The following is a 15,439-nucleotide window of genomic DNA, read 5'->3' on the forward strand; positions in this document are numbered from 1 at the left end:
TTCTGTTTGCTACAGAAGACCTGAAGGCTTCGGTTTGCTATAGAAGACCTGAAGGGCTTATATTGGCTATATAAGACTCAACGGGCTTATATTTGCTACAGAAGACTCGAAGGGCTTCTGAATGGCGTATATTTGCTATAAAATACCTGAAGAACTTCTTTTTGCTGTAGAAGATCAAATGGGCTTATATTTTCTATAGCAGTTACGGCTATATTTGACCATATGTCTTCTGTAGGCAATTGAAGAGCTTCAGAAGATCCAGAGGGACTTCTATTGGCAAAGGAATGACAATCTAAGTCTTTATGTCGCCTGACGGCCTTCTAAGGTAAATTTAAAACCTGTTACTTTTTTGCCATATGGAGTTTAAAATTTTATACTGCAAATAGAAGTCCCATCGGTCATCAGCCCATCATATGAACTATAGTTATATGAACTATAGCTCACCAGGTCATCTATAGCAAATACAAGCCACTCACATAATTGAGGGGGAAAAACCTTGAAGACCATCCAAATCCAAAAAAGCCTTGTAGATCTTCTAAGGTGTTCGAAAGCAAAACTTTATCCTTAGGGTTATCTAAAATTAATATAAGGCCTTTAGGTTTTTTATACAAAAAAGACAAACACATCTTTTATTTCCAACAGGACTTCAAGGGCAATAAGAACCCTTCCAGATTTTCTGTATAATATAGAAGCTCCTAAAGTTTTTCTATAGCTTATAAAAACCACTCAGTTTTTTTCATAGACAATAGAAGTACATCAGGTCTTTCGAGGACAATAAAAGTCTTTCAGGTTTACTATAGATGTTAGAAGCCCTTCATGTCTTCTATAGACAATAGAGGCCCACCGGATCTTCTACAGATAATAGGAGACTTTCAGGTCAGCTATAGGTAATAAGGATAAAGAAGGTCCGTGGACCTTTGTTTCATTAAAATTACACTGAACTATCTATGTCCAGCAAAAGTCAGCAGGATCTCCTCGGTAGGAATTAAGGCTGTCAAAAAGTATCCTTACTCTGCTAACATGTCCCATAGATATTCTTGTTTCGTAGCGGAACGCAGTGTATTCCTTTGTACATCCCCTGGGTTGGATGTATGAGTAAACCTGTGAATTATTTATATGTGTATGTATATGTATATGCACATGTACATGTATGTACTCCTGCCGTTCGCTCTGAAGTAGTTCCTTTAGTCTTTTCTTCTTCTTCGAATATTTGAACAAAAATTGTTGTGGTAATTATGCAAAAGGTGATTGTCCTAGCAAGCCATGGCAAACACCGAAGCTATAAAAAACATAACGAAAAAATATCAACAACAAAAACAAAACAAAATACCAACAACAACAGGGACAATAAAAACAAAAACGTAAAAATTGCAGCAGTAGAAAAATTAAAAAAAAAACAACAATAACAATAACAACAGCGAGAGCCTGCGAAGAAATGCAATAGCAAAAACAACAACAGAAACAGGGAAAAATCGCGGCAAGAAAAAGCTCTTAGTCTTCATGGCATAATCACAGTGAAAAAACGACAATGACGACAACAACAAAAACCTCCAGCAACATCAGCCAAAACAACAAAAGAGGGTAGAAAACTGCATCGAGAAGGGTCCCCGGGACTCTGCTGCTTCTTGGACTGGCATTATTATGCAACCGTCAAAAAAATCTTAAATTAAGAGAAGCGAGAACACCGATAAATATGAGAAAAAAAGAAAATACCATCCATCCCCCCGTTTTCTGGAATATTTTTTGGAGGACCCTTGGTTTGACATGCTGCAGCAAATATTTTTGCGAATGCTGTAGTTGTTGTCGACGTTTTTCCTACTTCTTCTGGCAATACTCTTCTTCAGAAGTTCTTTGTTTCGTTGGCTGGTTGCACTGCACTCACTCAGCGAAAATGCATATGAGCAACAAAAAAACAACAACATCGGCCAAAAAAAGAGAGAAATAAAAACAAACAATGCCGCCCGCCCGAAAACAAGCGAAGAATGACAAGGAAACTCATCATTGGAAAAGGGAATAACATGGGCCAACGGAGCATGGGGTCTGGAAAATAACATCGAGAGTTGCAGCAGCAGTAGCAGTGTGGGGGATACGGGGTATGAGGTGCTACTAACAGCCCCTTGCAATAATGAATTTTATATTTACTGCAAAAAGTAAATTTTAAACATTAAAATTTAATTCACTTGAGTTGTTCGGAAAAGGAACATGAAAAACAAAAACAACTGCAATGTTCGTACTCTTCGACATTCACTTCAAGTCCTTGATATGTTGTTCCCTATTGGGACCCCTCTCCCATTCACTGTGTGTGTGTGTGAGTTACCTAGCCATTTACATTTGATGTTCTTTTTTATTCAAACGCTCTCTCCCGAGTCACTCTTTCCACTCTCTCTCTCTATCCCATAGCTACCGCTCACTTTTAGCCAGACCATGAACATTTGAATGTACTGACTGGCATTTGAATTTGCAACATGCAGCACTCTCCCTCCACAGGTTTCCACAGGACTCCCCTCTTTCTTACACACACACATACACTCACATGTATGTTGTGTTTGTAATTTCTCTTCCGTAGTATTTGTGTACGTTTAGAGCCATTTTAATACATTCAAGCATATCCTTCCGTTTCAATTGACAATACCACTACTGAAAACCGGGGGAGAGGATTGAAGAGGAGGAGGTGGAGAGATACCTTCCATTTTGCCTTAGTGCCGCACGAGCACGTGAGAAAGCTTTTAGCTAATTTTTATCTATCTCAAAAGAAACGATGATTGCTGCCTTGCATTTCGCCTGAAAAGTGGATAGAAAGCGTTTCTGTACCTCCACCTCCTCCTCACACTCTTGCTGCTATCCTTTGGTATATATCCCCGTTAGTTGCATTGTGGACTCATTTTCATCGTTGTTTTTGTAATCGTATAACAACCAAAGCAAAAAAAAAAAAAAAAGACAGCGGGCAAACGTGCTGATTTCTGGATTTTCTATTCCCATCATCCTCATCAACATCGCCATCGTCAGCTACGGCTGTTACGGTACTTTAGTATCGGCATAAAGTGCTGCATTTGCAATGCAATGCAACGCTTTACTCATATCGTGCAGTGGCAATAAATTTAACATCACTTGTATCATTTTATTATACTTTGAATATCTAGGCCTGTCCATTATACCCGGCCCAGCCTCGGCCGCCATCCCCCACTATGTCGTTTACAATCAAAAAGGGCCATGTCGAAATGTTCATTGAATTTATTTCAACACTGCGTGCATATCCGACGAACTGTAATGCAACAACATTACGGAAAATTATATGCGGAGAACTTTTAAGGTCTTCCTAGGCCACATAATGTCTATAAAAGTCATTTATCTACATAGAAGCCCTGCAGGACTTCCATAGGCAATAAATGTCATTCAGACCTTCTATAGGCAAGCCCTTCAGGTCATCTATGGACAATGAAGCCCTTCAGGTCTTCTATAACAGAAAGAAACCATCCATGTCTTATATAGAAAATAGAAGGCCTTTCGGCAAATAGAAGCCCTTCAGGTCTTCAATAGCAAATAGAATCCCTTCGGGTCTTCTATAGCAAATAGAAGTCCTTCAGGTCTTCTATAGCAAATAGAAGCCCTTCAGGTCTTCTATAGCAAATAGAAGCCCTTCAGGTCTTCTATAGCAAATAGAAGCTCTTCAGGTCTTCCTTAGCAAATAGAAGCCCTTCAGGCATTCTATAGCAAATAGAAGCCCTTCAGGTCTTCTATGGCAAATAGAAGCCCTTCAGGCCTTCTATAGCAAATAGAAACTCTTCAGGCCTTCTATAGCAAATGGAAACCCTTCAGGCCTTCTATAGCAAATAGAAGCATCTCATGCCTTCTATAGCAAATATAAGCCCTTCAGGCCTTTTATAGCAAATAGAAGCCCTTCAGCCCTTCAATAGAAGAAAAAATCCACGCCTCAGATAGCCCTTCAAAAAATATTCATTAAAAAGTCCTTCTTTAAGAAATCCACGCCTTAGATGGTCCTTCAAAAAATATTCCTTAAAAAGTTCTTCTTTAAAAAATCCAGGCCTCAGATGGTCCTTCAAAAAATATTCCTTAATAAGTTCTTCTTTAAAAAATCCACACCTCAGATGGTCCTTCAAAAAATAATCCTTAAAAAGTTCATCTTTAAGAAATCCACGCCTCAGATGGCCCTCCAAAAATATTCCCTAAAAAGTCCTTCTTTAAAAAAATCAACGCCTCAGATGGTCTTTGATAAAAAATCCCTTAAAAAGTCCTTCTTTAAAAAATTCACACCTCAGATGGTCCTTCAAAAAATATTCCTTAAAAAGTTCTTTTAAAAATCGATGCCTCAGATGGTCTTTCAAAAAATATTCCTTAAAAAGTTCTTTTAAAAATCAATGCCTCAGATGGTCTTTCAAAAAATATTCCTTGAAAATGTATTCTTTAAAAATCCACGCCTCAGTTAGGCCTTGAAAAAGTATTCTTTAAAAAATCCACGCCCCAGTTAGGCCTTGAGAAAGTATTATTTAAAAAATTTTGAAAAAATATTCTTTAAAAAAATCCACGTCTCTATCTGATAACCTTTATGTTTTTCATGGGTGTTAAAATCTATATAGGCCTACTGTAACCTCATACCACCTCCATCTCTACCCCGCTGTTATGAGATCCCATATATTTTTGGTTTTAACTGTTTTTAGCATTTAATTGAAGCTGTTATATATTTGTTGTTCTTGTCATCATCATCCACGTTTTTTCTGACAATATTTTGCGGCTAAAATGTTGAAACAATTTCACACATTTTCACTAGACAAAGCCGGAGCACATAGCGCCGGAGCATATCATCGTCATCAGCATAGTTTTTTGTGGTTTTGAGTTTTTTTTTCACACATATCCACCAACTGGAATTGCAATTTCATATTTAAATAATGCATTCATGTTCATTTTTGTTTTTTTCTCTATCTATTCCACAGATACTTCGTGACATACGCAAGGGTCTACTGCAAATGGGCCGGGAAGGTAAAATAGGTAAGTGTTCTCTCCCGAAAAAAACACCATGCAATAAAAATTAAATGGAAAAATATTTTATGGCACCGTGTGTGTGCTAGTGTTGCTATTATAAATTTATTTACGTTCGTGTTGTTTTTGTTGTTGTTTTGGGGTTTTTGCAGATGACACCTATATGTACGATGATGCTTTACGTAGTGGTCCCCATTATGCTGTCAGTGGTATACATCCCCAGGGTCATTGGTACGATGAACCGCCCTATGAAAGTGATCCCGATGATTTTCTGATGTCGGGACTTAATTATGGACCAGCAGCAACAATACAGGTAAGCATTGGCCTATCAATTTAAATATCAGAGTTCAGTTAATTTAAGGAGGTTTTGCTCTTTAAATTCCCATCATTACTTTGGTCTTAGTCGAAACTATTTGCTGTTTATATTTGTATCCAGCACCCATCTTCGCCACCCACTCATTAAGTTTTAGCCTACCTGGCATATCCTGCCACTAATTGATGCCTTGCTTCATTTAACATTTACCAGAGTGAACTTCGAGTCATTTACCCAACGGGATGGCAAAATGCCATTGAACTTTGCTCGGTGTGGTGTGTGTGTGTGACCCCCTATCAGATAGGGGTAAGAAGTGGATGCTGCCACCAAGTAACAGTTCACCTCTCTCTCTGTTCATTTTCAATACCACATTGACCAACTTCGACCATTCGGATGGGGATGACCATCTGCTGTGGTATATCACAAAGGATGTTGTGGATTTTTTTTTATTTTTTGGGTATTTCGTTCATTTCACAATTGTCGCGCCACCCATATGCCATACCGAACCGGACAGGCAGACATGCAGAAGAAACACAATATCTTTTGTTATCGAATATCCCATTTTTGGCACATTAAACCCAAAATTTTCGTATGAATGTGAAGAAATACACATACATTCATGAAGGTTTTGGGTATGTAAATTTAAAAGGACAACAGAAGAATGCGATTGTAAAGCAAAACTTCAGTGAGAAGTATAGGAAAAAATAAATGGAGAATAGAAAGTGAAGCCTAGGCAAAACATAATAAATAATAACTAAAATACCCTTGTTTTCTGTAGCCCATTGAAGAACTAGTGTTGTTCAATAGGTCCAACAAGGCCTGGAAGGACATCTACATAGAATTTCCGATCTCCACACCTTCTGCAATTAAAATATGACAAATCTTCTATAGGAAATAGACGCCTCCGGGCCTTCTATAGGCATCAGAGAAGTTATAGGATGGAAAAAAGCGATGAGGTTATTTAAGAACAACCAAAGTCCTCCAATGCCTACAGGAGACACTATAATACCTCCATAACATCTGTAGGATCAACAGGGCTTATCTATATACAATTTCGGACATCCAGGCATTCTACAATTAAAATACGATCTTTAAGTTCTCTATAGACAACAGTAGAGTGCTAGGCCTTCTATAGCCAATAAAGCACCTGTAGATTTTCTATATGCAATATAAGGAGTTCAGACCCTCTATAACCAATTAAAGACCTCCTATACCAGGGCGATATATTAAATTGTCTATAGAAGTTGTCTATATACAATATTAGATCTCCACGCTTTCTATAGGAAATATAGGACGTACAGGTCTTCTATAGACAACAGAGAACCACTAGGTCTTTTAAAGCCAAAAAATGCCTTTATGTCTTCTATAGATATTTGAATACCTCCGGGTCTTCAATGGACAATTAAAGACCAACACGACATATATAGATGTTAGAGAGCTTCAGATATTCTCCAAGTAGGTCACTGAAAATCCTCAATTCTAAAAATAATATAAAATAATACCTATAGTATTAATAGGAAATTTTAAATCTTCAGGTGTTCGATAGGCAATAAAAGTCAGATAGGTACTATAAGACATCCAAGATGTCTATCTTCAACAGAAGAGTTCCGGGAAATATATATGCCACATTAAACGCACAATGACAATAGAGGATATTTTAAAATCTTTAAAATCCATTCTATTAAGCCTGTGGATTTTCAAATTTTTAAAAATAATTTTTTCTAGGTACAAAAGATCTCATATAAATAATTTAATATGAAATATAAGGTGTTCAGGTTTTCTACAGGCATTGACAGACATATATGCCTCTTACAGGCACATCCAGGTCTTCTCCAGGTAATAACTGGAAATCTCAAGGGTCTCTATTGACAAAAAAAGATCGTTAGAATCTATTTAAAAAATCGAAATGTTATATCTATGGGACCTTGACGTGCATTTTTTAAGAATATTTTTTAAGGCCTAACTGAGGCGTGGATTTTGTTAAGATTTTTTTTTTTCAAGGCCTGAGGCGTGGATTTTTTATAGCTGTGTATTTTTAAAGCATGTTTTCAAGGCCTAACTGAGGCGTGGATTTTTTATAGGTGTCTATTTTTAAAGCATGTTTTCAAAGCCTAACTGAGATTTTTAAATCATATTTTTTGAAGCCTTAACAGACATCTGGCCTTCAATTTTTAATATGTTATTTCAGGCCTTATCAAATCAAAAACTTTTTTTTTCAAGGTATATCGCAGCTAGAGCGTGAGTTTTTCTAATGTAGCCTATCAGCTTGATTTTTTTAAATCTAATCCTTGTATTATAGTCCTTTTAAAAATCCATGCCTTGTGTTGTGGTCCTTGAAGAAAAATTGTTTAAAAAATCTAATCCTTTTTATATGGTCCTTTTAAAAATCCACGCCTAGTGTTGTGGTCCTTAAACAAAAATCTTAAAAAAATCTAATCCTTTTTATATGGTCCTTTTAAAAATCCCCGTCTAGTGTTGCGGTCCTTGGAAAGAAATCTGTGCTATGGTTTTTGAAGAAAAATCTTAAAAAAATATAATCCTTGTTAAAACGTCCTTTTAAAAATCCACACCTTGTGCTATGGTCCTTGAGGAACATTCTTTAAAAAATCTAATCCTTGTTAAAATGTCCTTTTAAAAATCCACGCCTTGTGCTAAGGTCCTTGATGAAAAATCTTAAAAAAATTTAATCCTTGTTAAAATGTCGTTTTTAAAATCCACGCATTGTGCTATGGTCCTTAAAGAAAAATCTCAAAAAATCTTCTCCTTGTTATGACCCTTAAGGAAAAAACTGAAAAAAATGTAATCCTTGTTAAATGGTCCTTTTAAAAATCCACGCCTTGTGTTATGCTCCTTGAAGAAAATTATTTTAAAAAAGTCTAATCCTTGTTATATGGTCCTTTGAAAAATTCACACTTCTAGCTCTGAGGGCCATTGCAAAAATATTCTTCAAAATACAATCCATGTGTCACGACCCTTAAAAAATTCACGCTTATAGCGCAGAGAAAAACATCCTTTAAAAATCCCACACTTAATAGCTCTGATAAACCTTGAAAAACTACGGTTTTTTTTTATAAAAAAAATATCCACGCTGATGCCTCCTGCCACCTTTAATAATTCCACCATTAAAAAACTGACTACGGATTTTAATAAAAAAAAATCAATTCTATGAACTGTGAAATTTTTTCATAAAGAAAAATATCAGTACCCCTCATTATTTGTATTTATTTTATAGAAAACAAAGGTTTCCGGTCCTTAGACCTTTCTTTCTTTTAAAAATCAATTCTCAGGAGTTACAATTTTCTGGCCAATAGATTACAACTAATAATCAGAACTAAGTAATTTTGATCAATTGAAGAAATCAGTTCTCCGGACTATGGATTTTTTTCTATACAAAATCAATCATCAGAACTTAGAAATTGTGTTCTATGGAAAAAAAAATCAGTAATTGGCACTAAGTTTTATTTTTATATAGAATAAATTATTTCTCAAGACTGATGATCCTGTCTATAAAAATATATTACAAATGTAGAGATTTTTTAAATCAAAATTGGTTCTCAAATGTCAATACGATTCCCATATAACTCATATTGGTAACAGTCAACTTCTGGATCTTCTATGGTCACTTCCAAGTCTTCTAGAGCCATTTTAAGATATTCTCTTGTCCACAGAATAACTAAACGTTGATATTCCCAAAAGAATATCTAGATGTTATTTCTAGTCTGTAGAAGGCACCTACAGCATTTTCAGTGAGGTCTACATTTGCCTAGAAATTGTATATTTCCTGCATAGGATCTCTAAGTGACTATAAATATGAAATTAACTATAGAAGACCTAGAGTTTTTCTTTTGCCTATAGAAATTATTGGGGTATAGTTTTGCATATTGAATACCACGAAGTCTTCGATTGTCTGTGGAACTCATAAAGTTTGTCTTTCGACTGTTCATCAAATTAACCTGCCTAAATAATTATTTAATTTCCCTAATTTTATTTTAAATTTTCCACACACACAAAAATCCAAATATCCCCCTAAAAATCCTTGGGAACCAAGTGCTCCAAATTACAAAACACTTTGCTGCAAAGCCACAATTCGACATTCCAATGACTACACTTTATTATGCTTGTTATTCTATGCATGCCCGGCATTCATACATTGTAAGCAAAGTGCATTTGCACATATATATGTGTGAGTGTGTCTGTGCCTGTGTGTGAGAATGCAACATATGTAGGGATCATCTTGTATGCATCTTATGTGCCATTTACCAATAAAAATGTCATTCAACTAAATGTTTATTTTATTTTTGTGGAGAGAAAAACAAAAACAACATTTCCCCACTTTCCCCTTTCTGCTACCACAAAAAAAAATGTTGTTTTGACAATCATTTCGCACACACACTCACACTATAACAATAAATGCGTGTGTATATGAACTTGGCAGATATTTACTCCCTTTGGTAATCTTATTTTGTTGCCCGATCATCTTAGTCTTACATTTGTAATCCCCAGCTGAGGGGGGTAACAGGGAGTTTTTTGGAAGAACTATTTTTTTCTGGTTTTAGTTTTTTTCTTAAGGGAATTAAAGTCGATTTTTTTGTTTTTCGAAAATATGAAAATCCTTAGTAAAAATAGAAGAAACTAGAAATACCAATAAGATGCTGTAATCCCAGAAGCCATTGCCCTATGCCAGGGCTGGGGCAAATGCACCACCGAACACTAAATGATGCAGTCAATATCTAAAATAAAAGCTTATCATAGACACATGTGTTGCTGTTGAGTGCTGCAAGATGTCAGGAAAAAAGGTTAAATCCCTTCTCTTTTTTTGGATGTATGCATATATATGCGAACATGTGTGTGTGAGCTTGATGTCTCTAGAAAATAAAGTTTGAAACATTTTTTTGACAAAGACATAGTATGATGGATTTGTTGTAATGCTTAGTTAAACTTTTATAAAAAGGAAGCTAAGTGCTTCCATTTGACATTTTGTTTAAACATTTTGTTTCTAATCGATTACATTTTTTACTTTTTTCTTCTTCTTCTTGTTTTTGAAATATTTGCAGGGCGGTCGTGTACGTTACTCCTCGAATCGTGATAGTACCGGTGTCATTTCATTACGTTCAGCCGGTGATATTTCCTTACCACAACGAGCACCACCGCGAAGAGGTCTCATATTACCTCAACAGCCACCAAATCCACCGACAATAATTCCTTTAACACATGCCAGGTAAGTGAAGTAAAAATATATTATAAAAAAATTAAAGAATATGTTAAAGAGTGGATTTTAGAAGATTGATAGCCTCACCTCAAATAACTAAGTGAAATTAATCGAAGTATAAAATAAAAAAATCAGGAGTAAATTTCATTGGAGCATTGAAACTGATGGAGTTTCCTTTAGTTATTATTTTCAATCTACTGACAAATATTAATTATACCCTACACAACTATGTTGTCAGGGTATTATAGCTTTGTGCAGCCCCAAAAGTTTGTAACTCCGCGAATTATTGGTCCTAGACCCACCTTTAGGTATACCGATCGTCATATCTCGACTAGCTGAGTCGATCTAGACATGTGTGTCCGTCCGTCCGTCTGTTCATCATAATTTGTAAACACGATACAGGCCACAGTTATGGACCAATCTTCACCAAATTTTGCATGTATTGTTTTTGGGAAAGATCGGTTAATATTTAGGGGATGCAATGGAGCAAATACTAAATTTTTGTCGGTTATTCTGGTCGCTCCAGAGGCCGATATAATTGCCCGAACATCGTGAAATTTTGCATGGAGAAGGGGATCGGGCCAAAGAATAAGCATGCCTGTTTTGATAAAGATTGGTCAATATTTAGGGGGTCAAATGGACCCTGACTTTTGTGTGAAAAATTACAAAATTTCTATTCTATAGCGTGTATATTTACTCCTGAAGGACATATACCCGAGAAGTTGATATTATATCCAAGATGAGGGGTTGGCCTTTAAATTGATACCAATTATATTGTTGTATGTGCTCGGATGTGGGAGTTACACCTAAATATTTACAGGTATCTCCGTATTCGTATATTATTTAGTAATCCATTACCACACTAGAGGGCGGAAATATAGCGCTGATCGCTTTGAAATGTTGTCGTCAAGGACAACGCCTATAATTTTCGGTGATGATCAAATAATAATTTTGGGATGAAGTGGACCGTAAACTTAATTTTTTTGTATTTTTCGAATCGATCTATAGGCCACAGTTATAAGCCGAACATCACTATCCAACCCACGATGAAGGCAATCTGGACAAGTAATTAGAAGGGATGTACTGAATATTAGAAATATTCGGAAAATATGTCAGTGTTAAGGAAGTGTTGTAGTTGACCTCTAATCGGGCAAGAGGGTACAACTATCTTGATATATTGCCCAGGCTCGTAATAAAAATCTAAAGAAAGCTAGAGTTCCGTGGTAGTTGTGTAGGGTATCGTATGGTCGGCCCCGTCCGACTATACTGCTCCACTCACTGGTTTTTTAAATGATGTTGGTTATTTTAATTCAATCTCCTGAAAAAATAAAAAATATAAAGCTTTACAATACAGCTTATCATTTCCTCATTGCCTTGAGCAAAAAAACTTTTGTAATTTTTAATTTAAAAAATTACAATTTCAAATTGTATGTTGTCTTTTAAGTACATCCTTTACATATATATGCATATATTAGAAAATTCTTTTAATCCTTATATTTGTAATTACACACTTGTCAAATGTTGCTTTTTGTTTTGTTTTATGTTTTAACCCCACCATAAATCTCCTTCAAGGGTATGTTGTCCTTTTTAAGTTTACATTAAATATTGAATGTAAATTTACATGTGGCATATTTACATTTTATAGTTTTTCCTTATTTTTTTATTTTAATTTTTATGTTTTGTAAATATGTACGTATTAAATAGTTTGAGGCGAAATATTGAACATTACATAAGACATAACATGTGTTTTAAGATTTAAATGGAGTTTTTGTGTTTAATAACATAAAATAGGGTGTGACAATAGTTTGATTTGTAAGAGGGTGATTATAAAACCAGTAAGGAAAGTAGTAAAGTCGGACGGGGCCGACTATATGAAACCCTTCACCACTTTGGGTATATTCAACAGATGGAATCCTAACAGACGTCGCATTTTTGAAGGACCATTAACATGAAATGAATAATATATAGGGACGTTGTTGCACCATTTACATAAAATCGGACGAATATATATATGGGAGCTATATCTAAATCTGAACCGATTTTCACGAAATTTTACACACATCGATCTAGACTTAATTCAGTACGCTATGCCAAATTTCGTGCAAATCGAAGGATATATAGGGACTTTGGTGCACTATTTACCTAAAATCGGACGAAAATATATATGGGAGCTATATCTAAATCTGAACCGATTTTCATGAAATTTTACACACATCATTCTACACTCTATTCAGTACCCTATGCCAAATTTCTATATCTAAATCTGAACCGATTTTTCCCATTTTCAATAGGGTTCGTCCTTGGGCCAAATAAGTGAACTGTGCCAAATTTCATCCAAATCGGATCACAAATGGACGGACATGCATAAATCGACTTAAAAAGTGATTCTATGCATACTGTCAAGAGGAACCATGTGTCTATGTCGTTTCCTTTTGCCTGTTACAAACATATGCACAAAGACATAATACCCTGTACCACAGTGTGGTGAAGGGTATAAAAAAGCTACAACTACTACACCAATAATAAGAAATATGTGCATTTGTATATACTATATATTTATTAAACAAATATTTGGGAGAGAGAAATTACATGCACAAAATTCTGCCAGCTATCAGCTATTTTAAATTTTCCAAGAAAATACTACAACATTATAGAAGTAAGTACATATAATTAGTTCTCAGAATTAAGGATTATTTTTCAAAGAAAAATTTTTCTATAGAACAATATTTGTAAGGGTGAGAGATTGTTTTCTAAAGAAAAAATCTATCCCCATTACTGGTGACTGTTGTACAAAAACGTCTTCTGATGTATGGATACTTTTTTATATATCACCTCATTATTTTTTAACCAAAATGTCAGTTCTCAGAAGTTAGAATTTTTTGTCCAACAGAAGAAAACTAATAATCAGAACTAAGAAATTTTGGTCAATATAAAAATATTAAAAATTCAATTCTCAGAATTAATAATTTAAAAAAAAATATAAGAATTGTCTTTGATAGAAAATCAGTAATTGAGACTAAGAGATTTTTTATATAGTATAAATTATTTCTCAGGACTGATGATAAATTTTGAATATTTAAAAATGTAACTATTCAGTATTGAGGGTTCTCTTCATTAATAAAAATTAGTTTTCAAATGACAATACTATACTCCTATAATACATATAGGTAACAGTAGATTTCTGTATCTTCTATAGTCACATCCAAATCTTCTAATACTATTTTAAGGCATTCTCTTGACTATAGAGCACCTAAACACTGATATTGCGAATAGAATATCTGGAAATTATTTTCAATCTGTTGAAGGCACCTACGGCATTTTCAGTGCCATAAAAGACTTTGAGCTCTACATTTGCCAAGAAGTCTTATACTTTTTGGAAATCTATGTGACTATAAATATGTTGTATACAAAATCTTAGCACAAGGACTTTTTTCAAATCGTTTTCTTTAAAATGAATCAGCCTCATGACTAAGAATTTCACAAAAAGAAAATTAAATTGGTACTGACGACAGATTTTTCATTGTGGAAGTAGTATTTTTTTATGGACACAATTCTCCATTCCTCAAATCCAACCCCATTATTTAGGACTTTTTTATATAAAAATCCTTGCACAACTTTTGTCTATAGAACATTATTTTCTATGAAATGAATTGTGGTAGATTTTTCAGTACTGAAAATGAAGAATTTTGCCAAAAAAAAAAAAATAGTTTTTTCTAGAGAAAAATGTTTTTAGCTCTGAAGACTGATTCTGATTAAACATCAGACATCACCACTGAAGAAGACTTTTCATAGTGGAAAAACTACTGCCCCTAATAACAGATTCCAAGGTGACAATCCTCAATCCTGCCTACAGGTATTTATGGTAAATGATTTTGTTTAATTAAATTAGCTCATCCCTTGTTACTGCTGCTAGGATTTTTACAGCGATACCCGCAATCTTTTAACCAATTTGCCTGTAATTAATAATTATAAATATAAATATTCCCACACATCAAAACAGAGAAAAAATCAGTACTCATTTTTTTCGGTTCTGATGTATTATTCATTGATGCAAGAGCTCTAGAGGACATAAGTATGACCCGAACCCCACGAAATTTTACACCAGGAAGGGAATCTGGCCAAAGAATAAGCATTACTGTTTTCATGAAGATCGGTCAATATTTATCAGGTCAAATGGACCCAGACTTTTGTGTAAAAAGTGACAAAAATTGTATTCAGGGGTGTATATATTTACTCCTACAGGACGTAGATCCGAGAAGTTGATAGTACATCTAAGAGCAATGGTTCACATTTAAATCGATACTAATTTATTGCAGCATGTACTCGGATGTGTGGAGTTATACGTAAATAATTAAAGGTATATATGTGTTATGATATTGCCCACACCAGAGGGCAGAAATGTCGCGCTGATCGTCATGAAATTTCACATGAAGTTCCGGACGACGCCTATAATTTTCGAATATGATCAAATACATAGAACGGCTGTTCGGTCAATATTCCGACGGTCAAATCAACCAAAATCTAAAGTGACAAAATGTTTATTTTATGGCGTACATATTCACCTCCGGAAAATAATATTTGGAAAATATACCAGGGTTAGAAAATGGAGCTGTTACGAAATATTTACCAGGCTCAGAATATAGAACCGCAGAAATTTAGATTTTCGTGGACGTTGTCGGCCACGTCCGTCTATACAACTCCGCCCATTGGCTTTTATTGAAAACAATAAAAATAAAAATTACCTCCCAGCGAATTGTCTTATTCTATAGGAAACAAAATCAGAACTTTGGAAATATCTTGGTTCATAGCAAAAATTCCTCGTCGGACGGATTTTTTTACACAAACAATTTTAAGCACCAATTGTTTGCTATAGAATAATATTCAATTCCAAGGACCAATTTTGTTTTCGTACTGATCCTCAA

General features: G+C 34.8%; 1 protein-coding gene across 1 annotated transcript in view; it reads left to right on the forward strand.

Annotated features, from left to right (window-relative positions):
- LOC133338844 (SAM and SH3 domain-containing protein 1-like) overlaps positions 1–15,439 on the forward strand; it is a gene marked incomplete at its 3' end in the record, with an annotated part of 116,506 nt that overhangs the window by 76,878 nt on the left and 24,189 nt on the right. Inside the window, exons 8-10 of the mRNA XM_061546952.1 lie at positions 4,950–5,004; positions 5,148–5,308; positions 10,363–10,526. Coding sequence (XP_061402936.1) covers positions 4,950–5,004; positions 5,148–5,308; positions 10,363–10,526 — 380 coding nt within the window. The remainder of the gene's footprint in view (positions 1–4,949; positions 5,005–5,147; positions 5,309–10,362; positions 10,527–15,439) is intronic.

Source organism: Musca vetustissima, unplaced genomic scaffold, assembly GCF_032173495.1.
Source record: "Musca vetustissima isolate MV318-11 ecotype Yass unplaced genomic scaffold, APGP_CSIRO_Mvet_v1 utg11521, whole genome shotgun sequence".
Lineage (NCBI taxonomy): Eukaryota > Metazoa > Arthropoda > Insecta > Diptera > Muscidae > Musca > Musca vetustissima.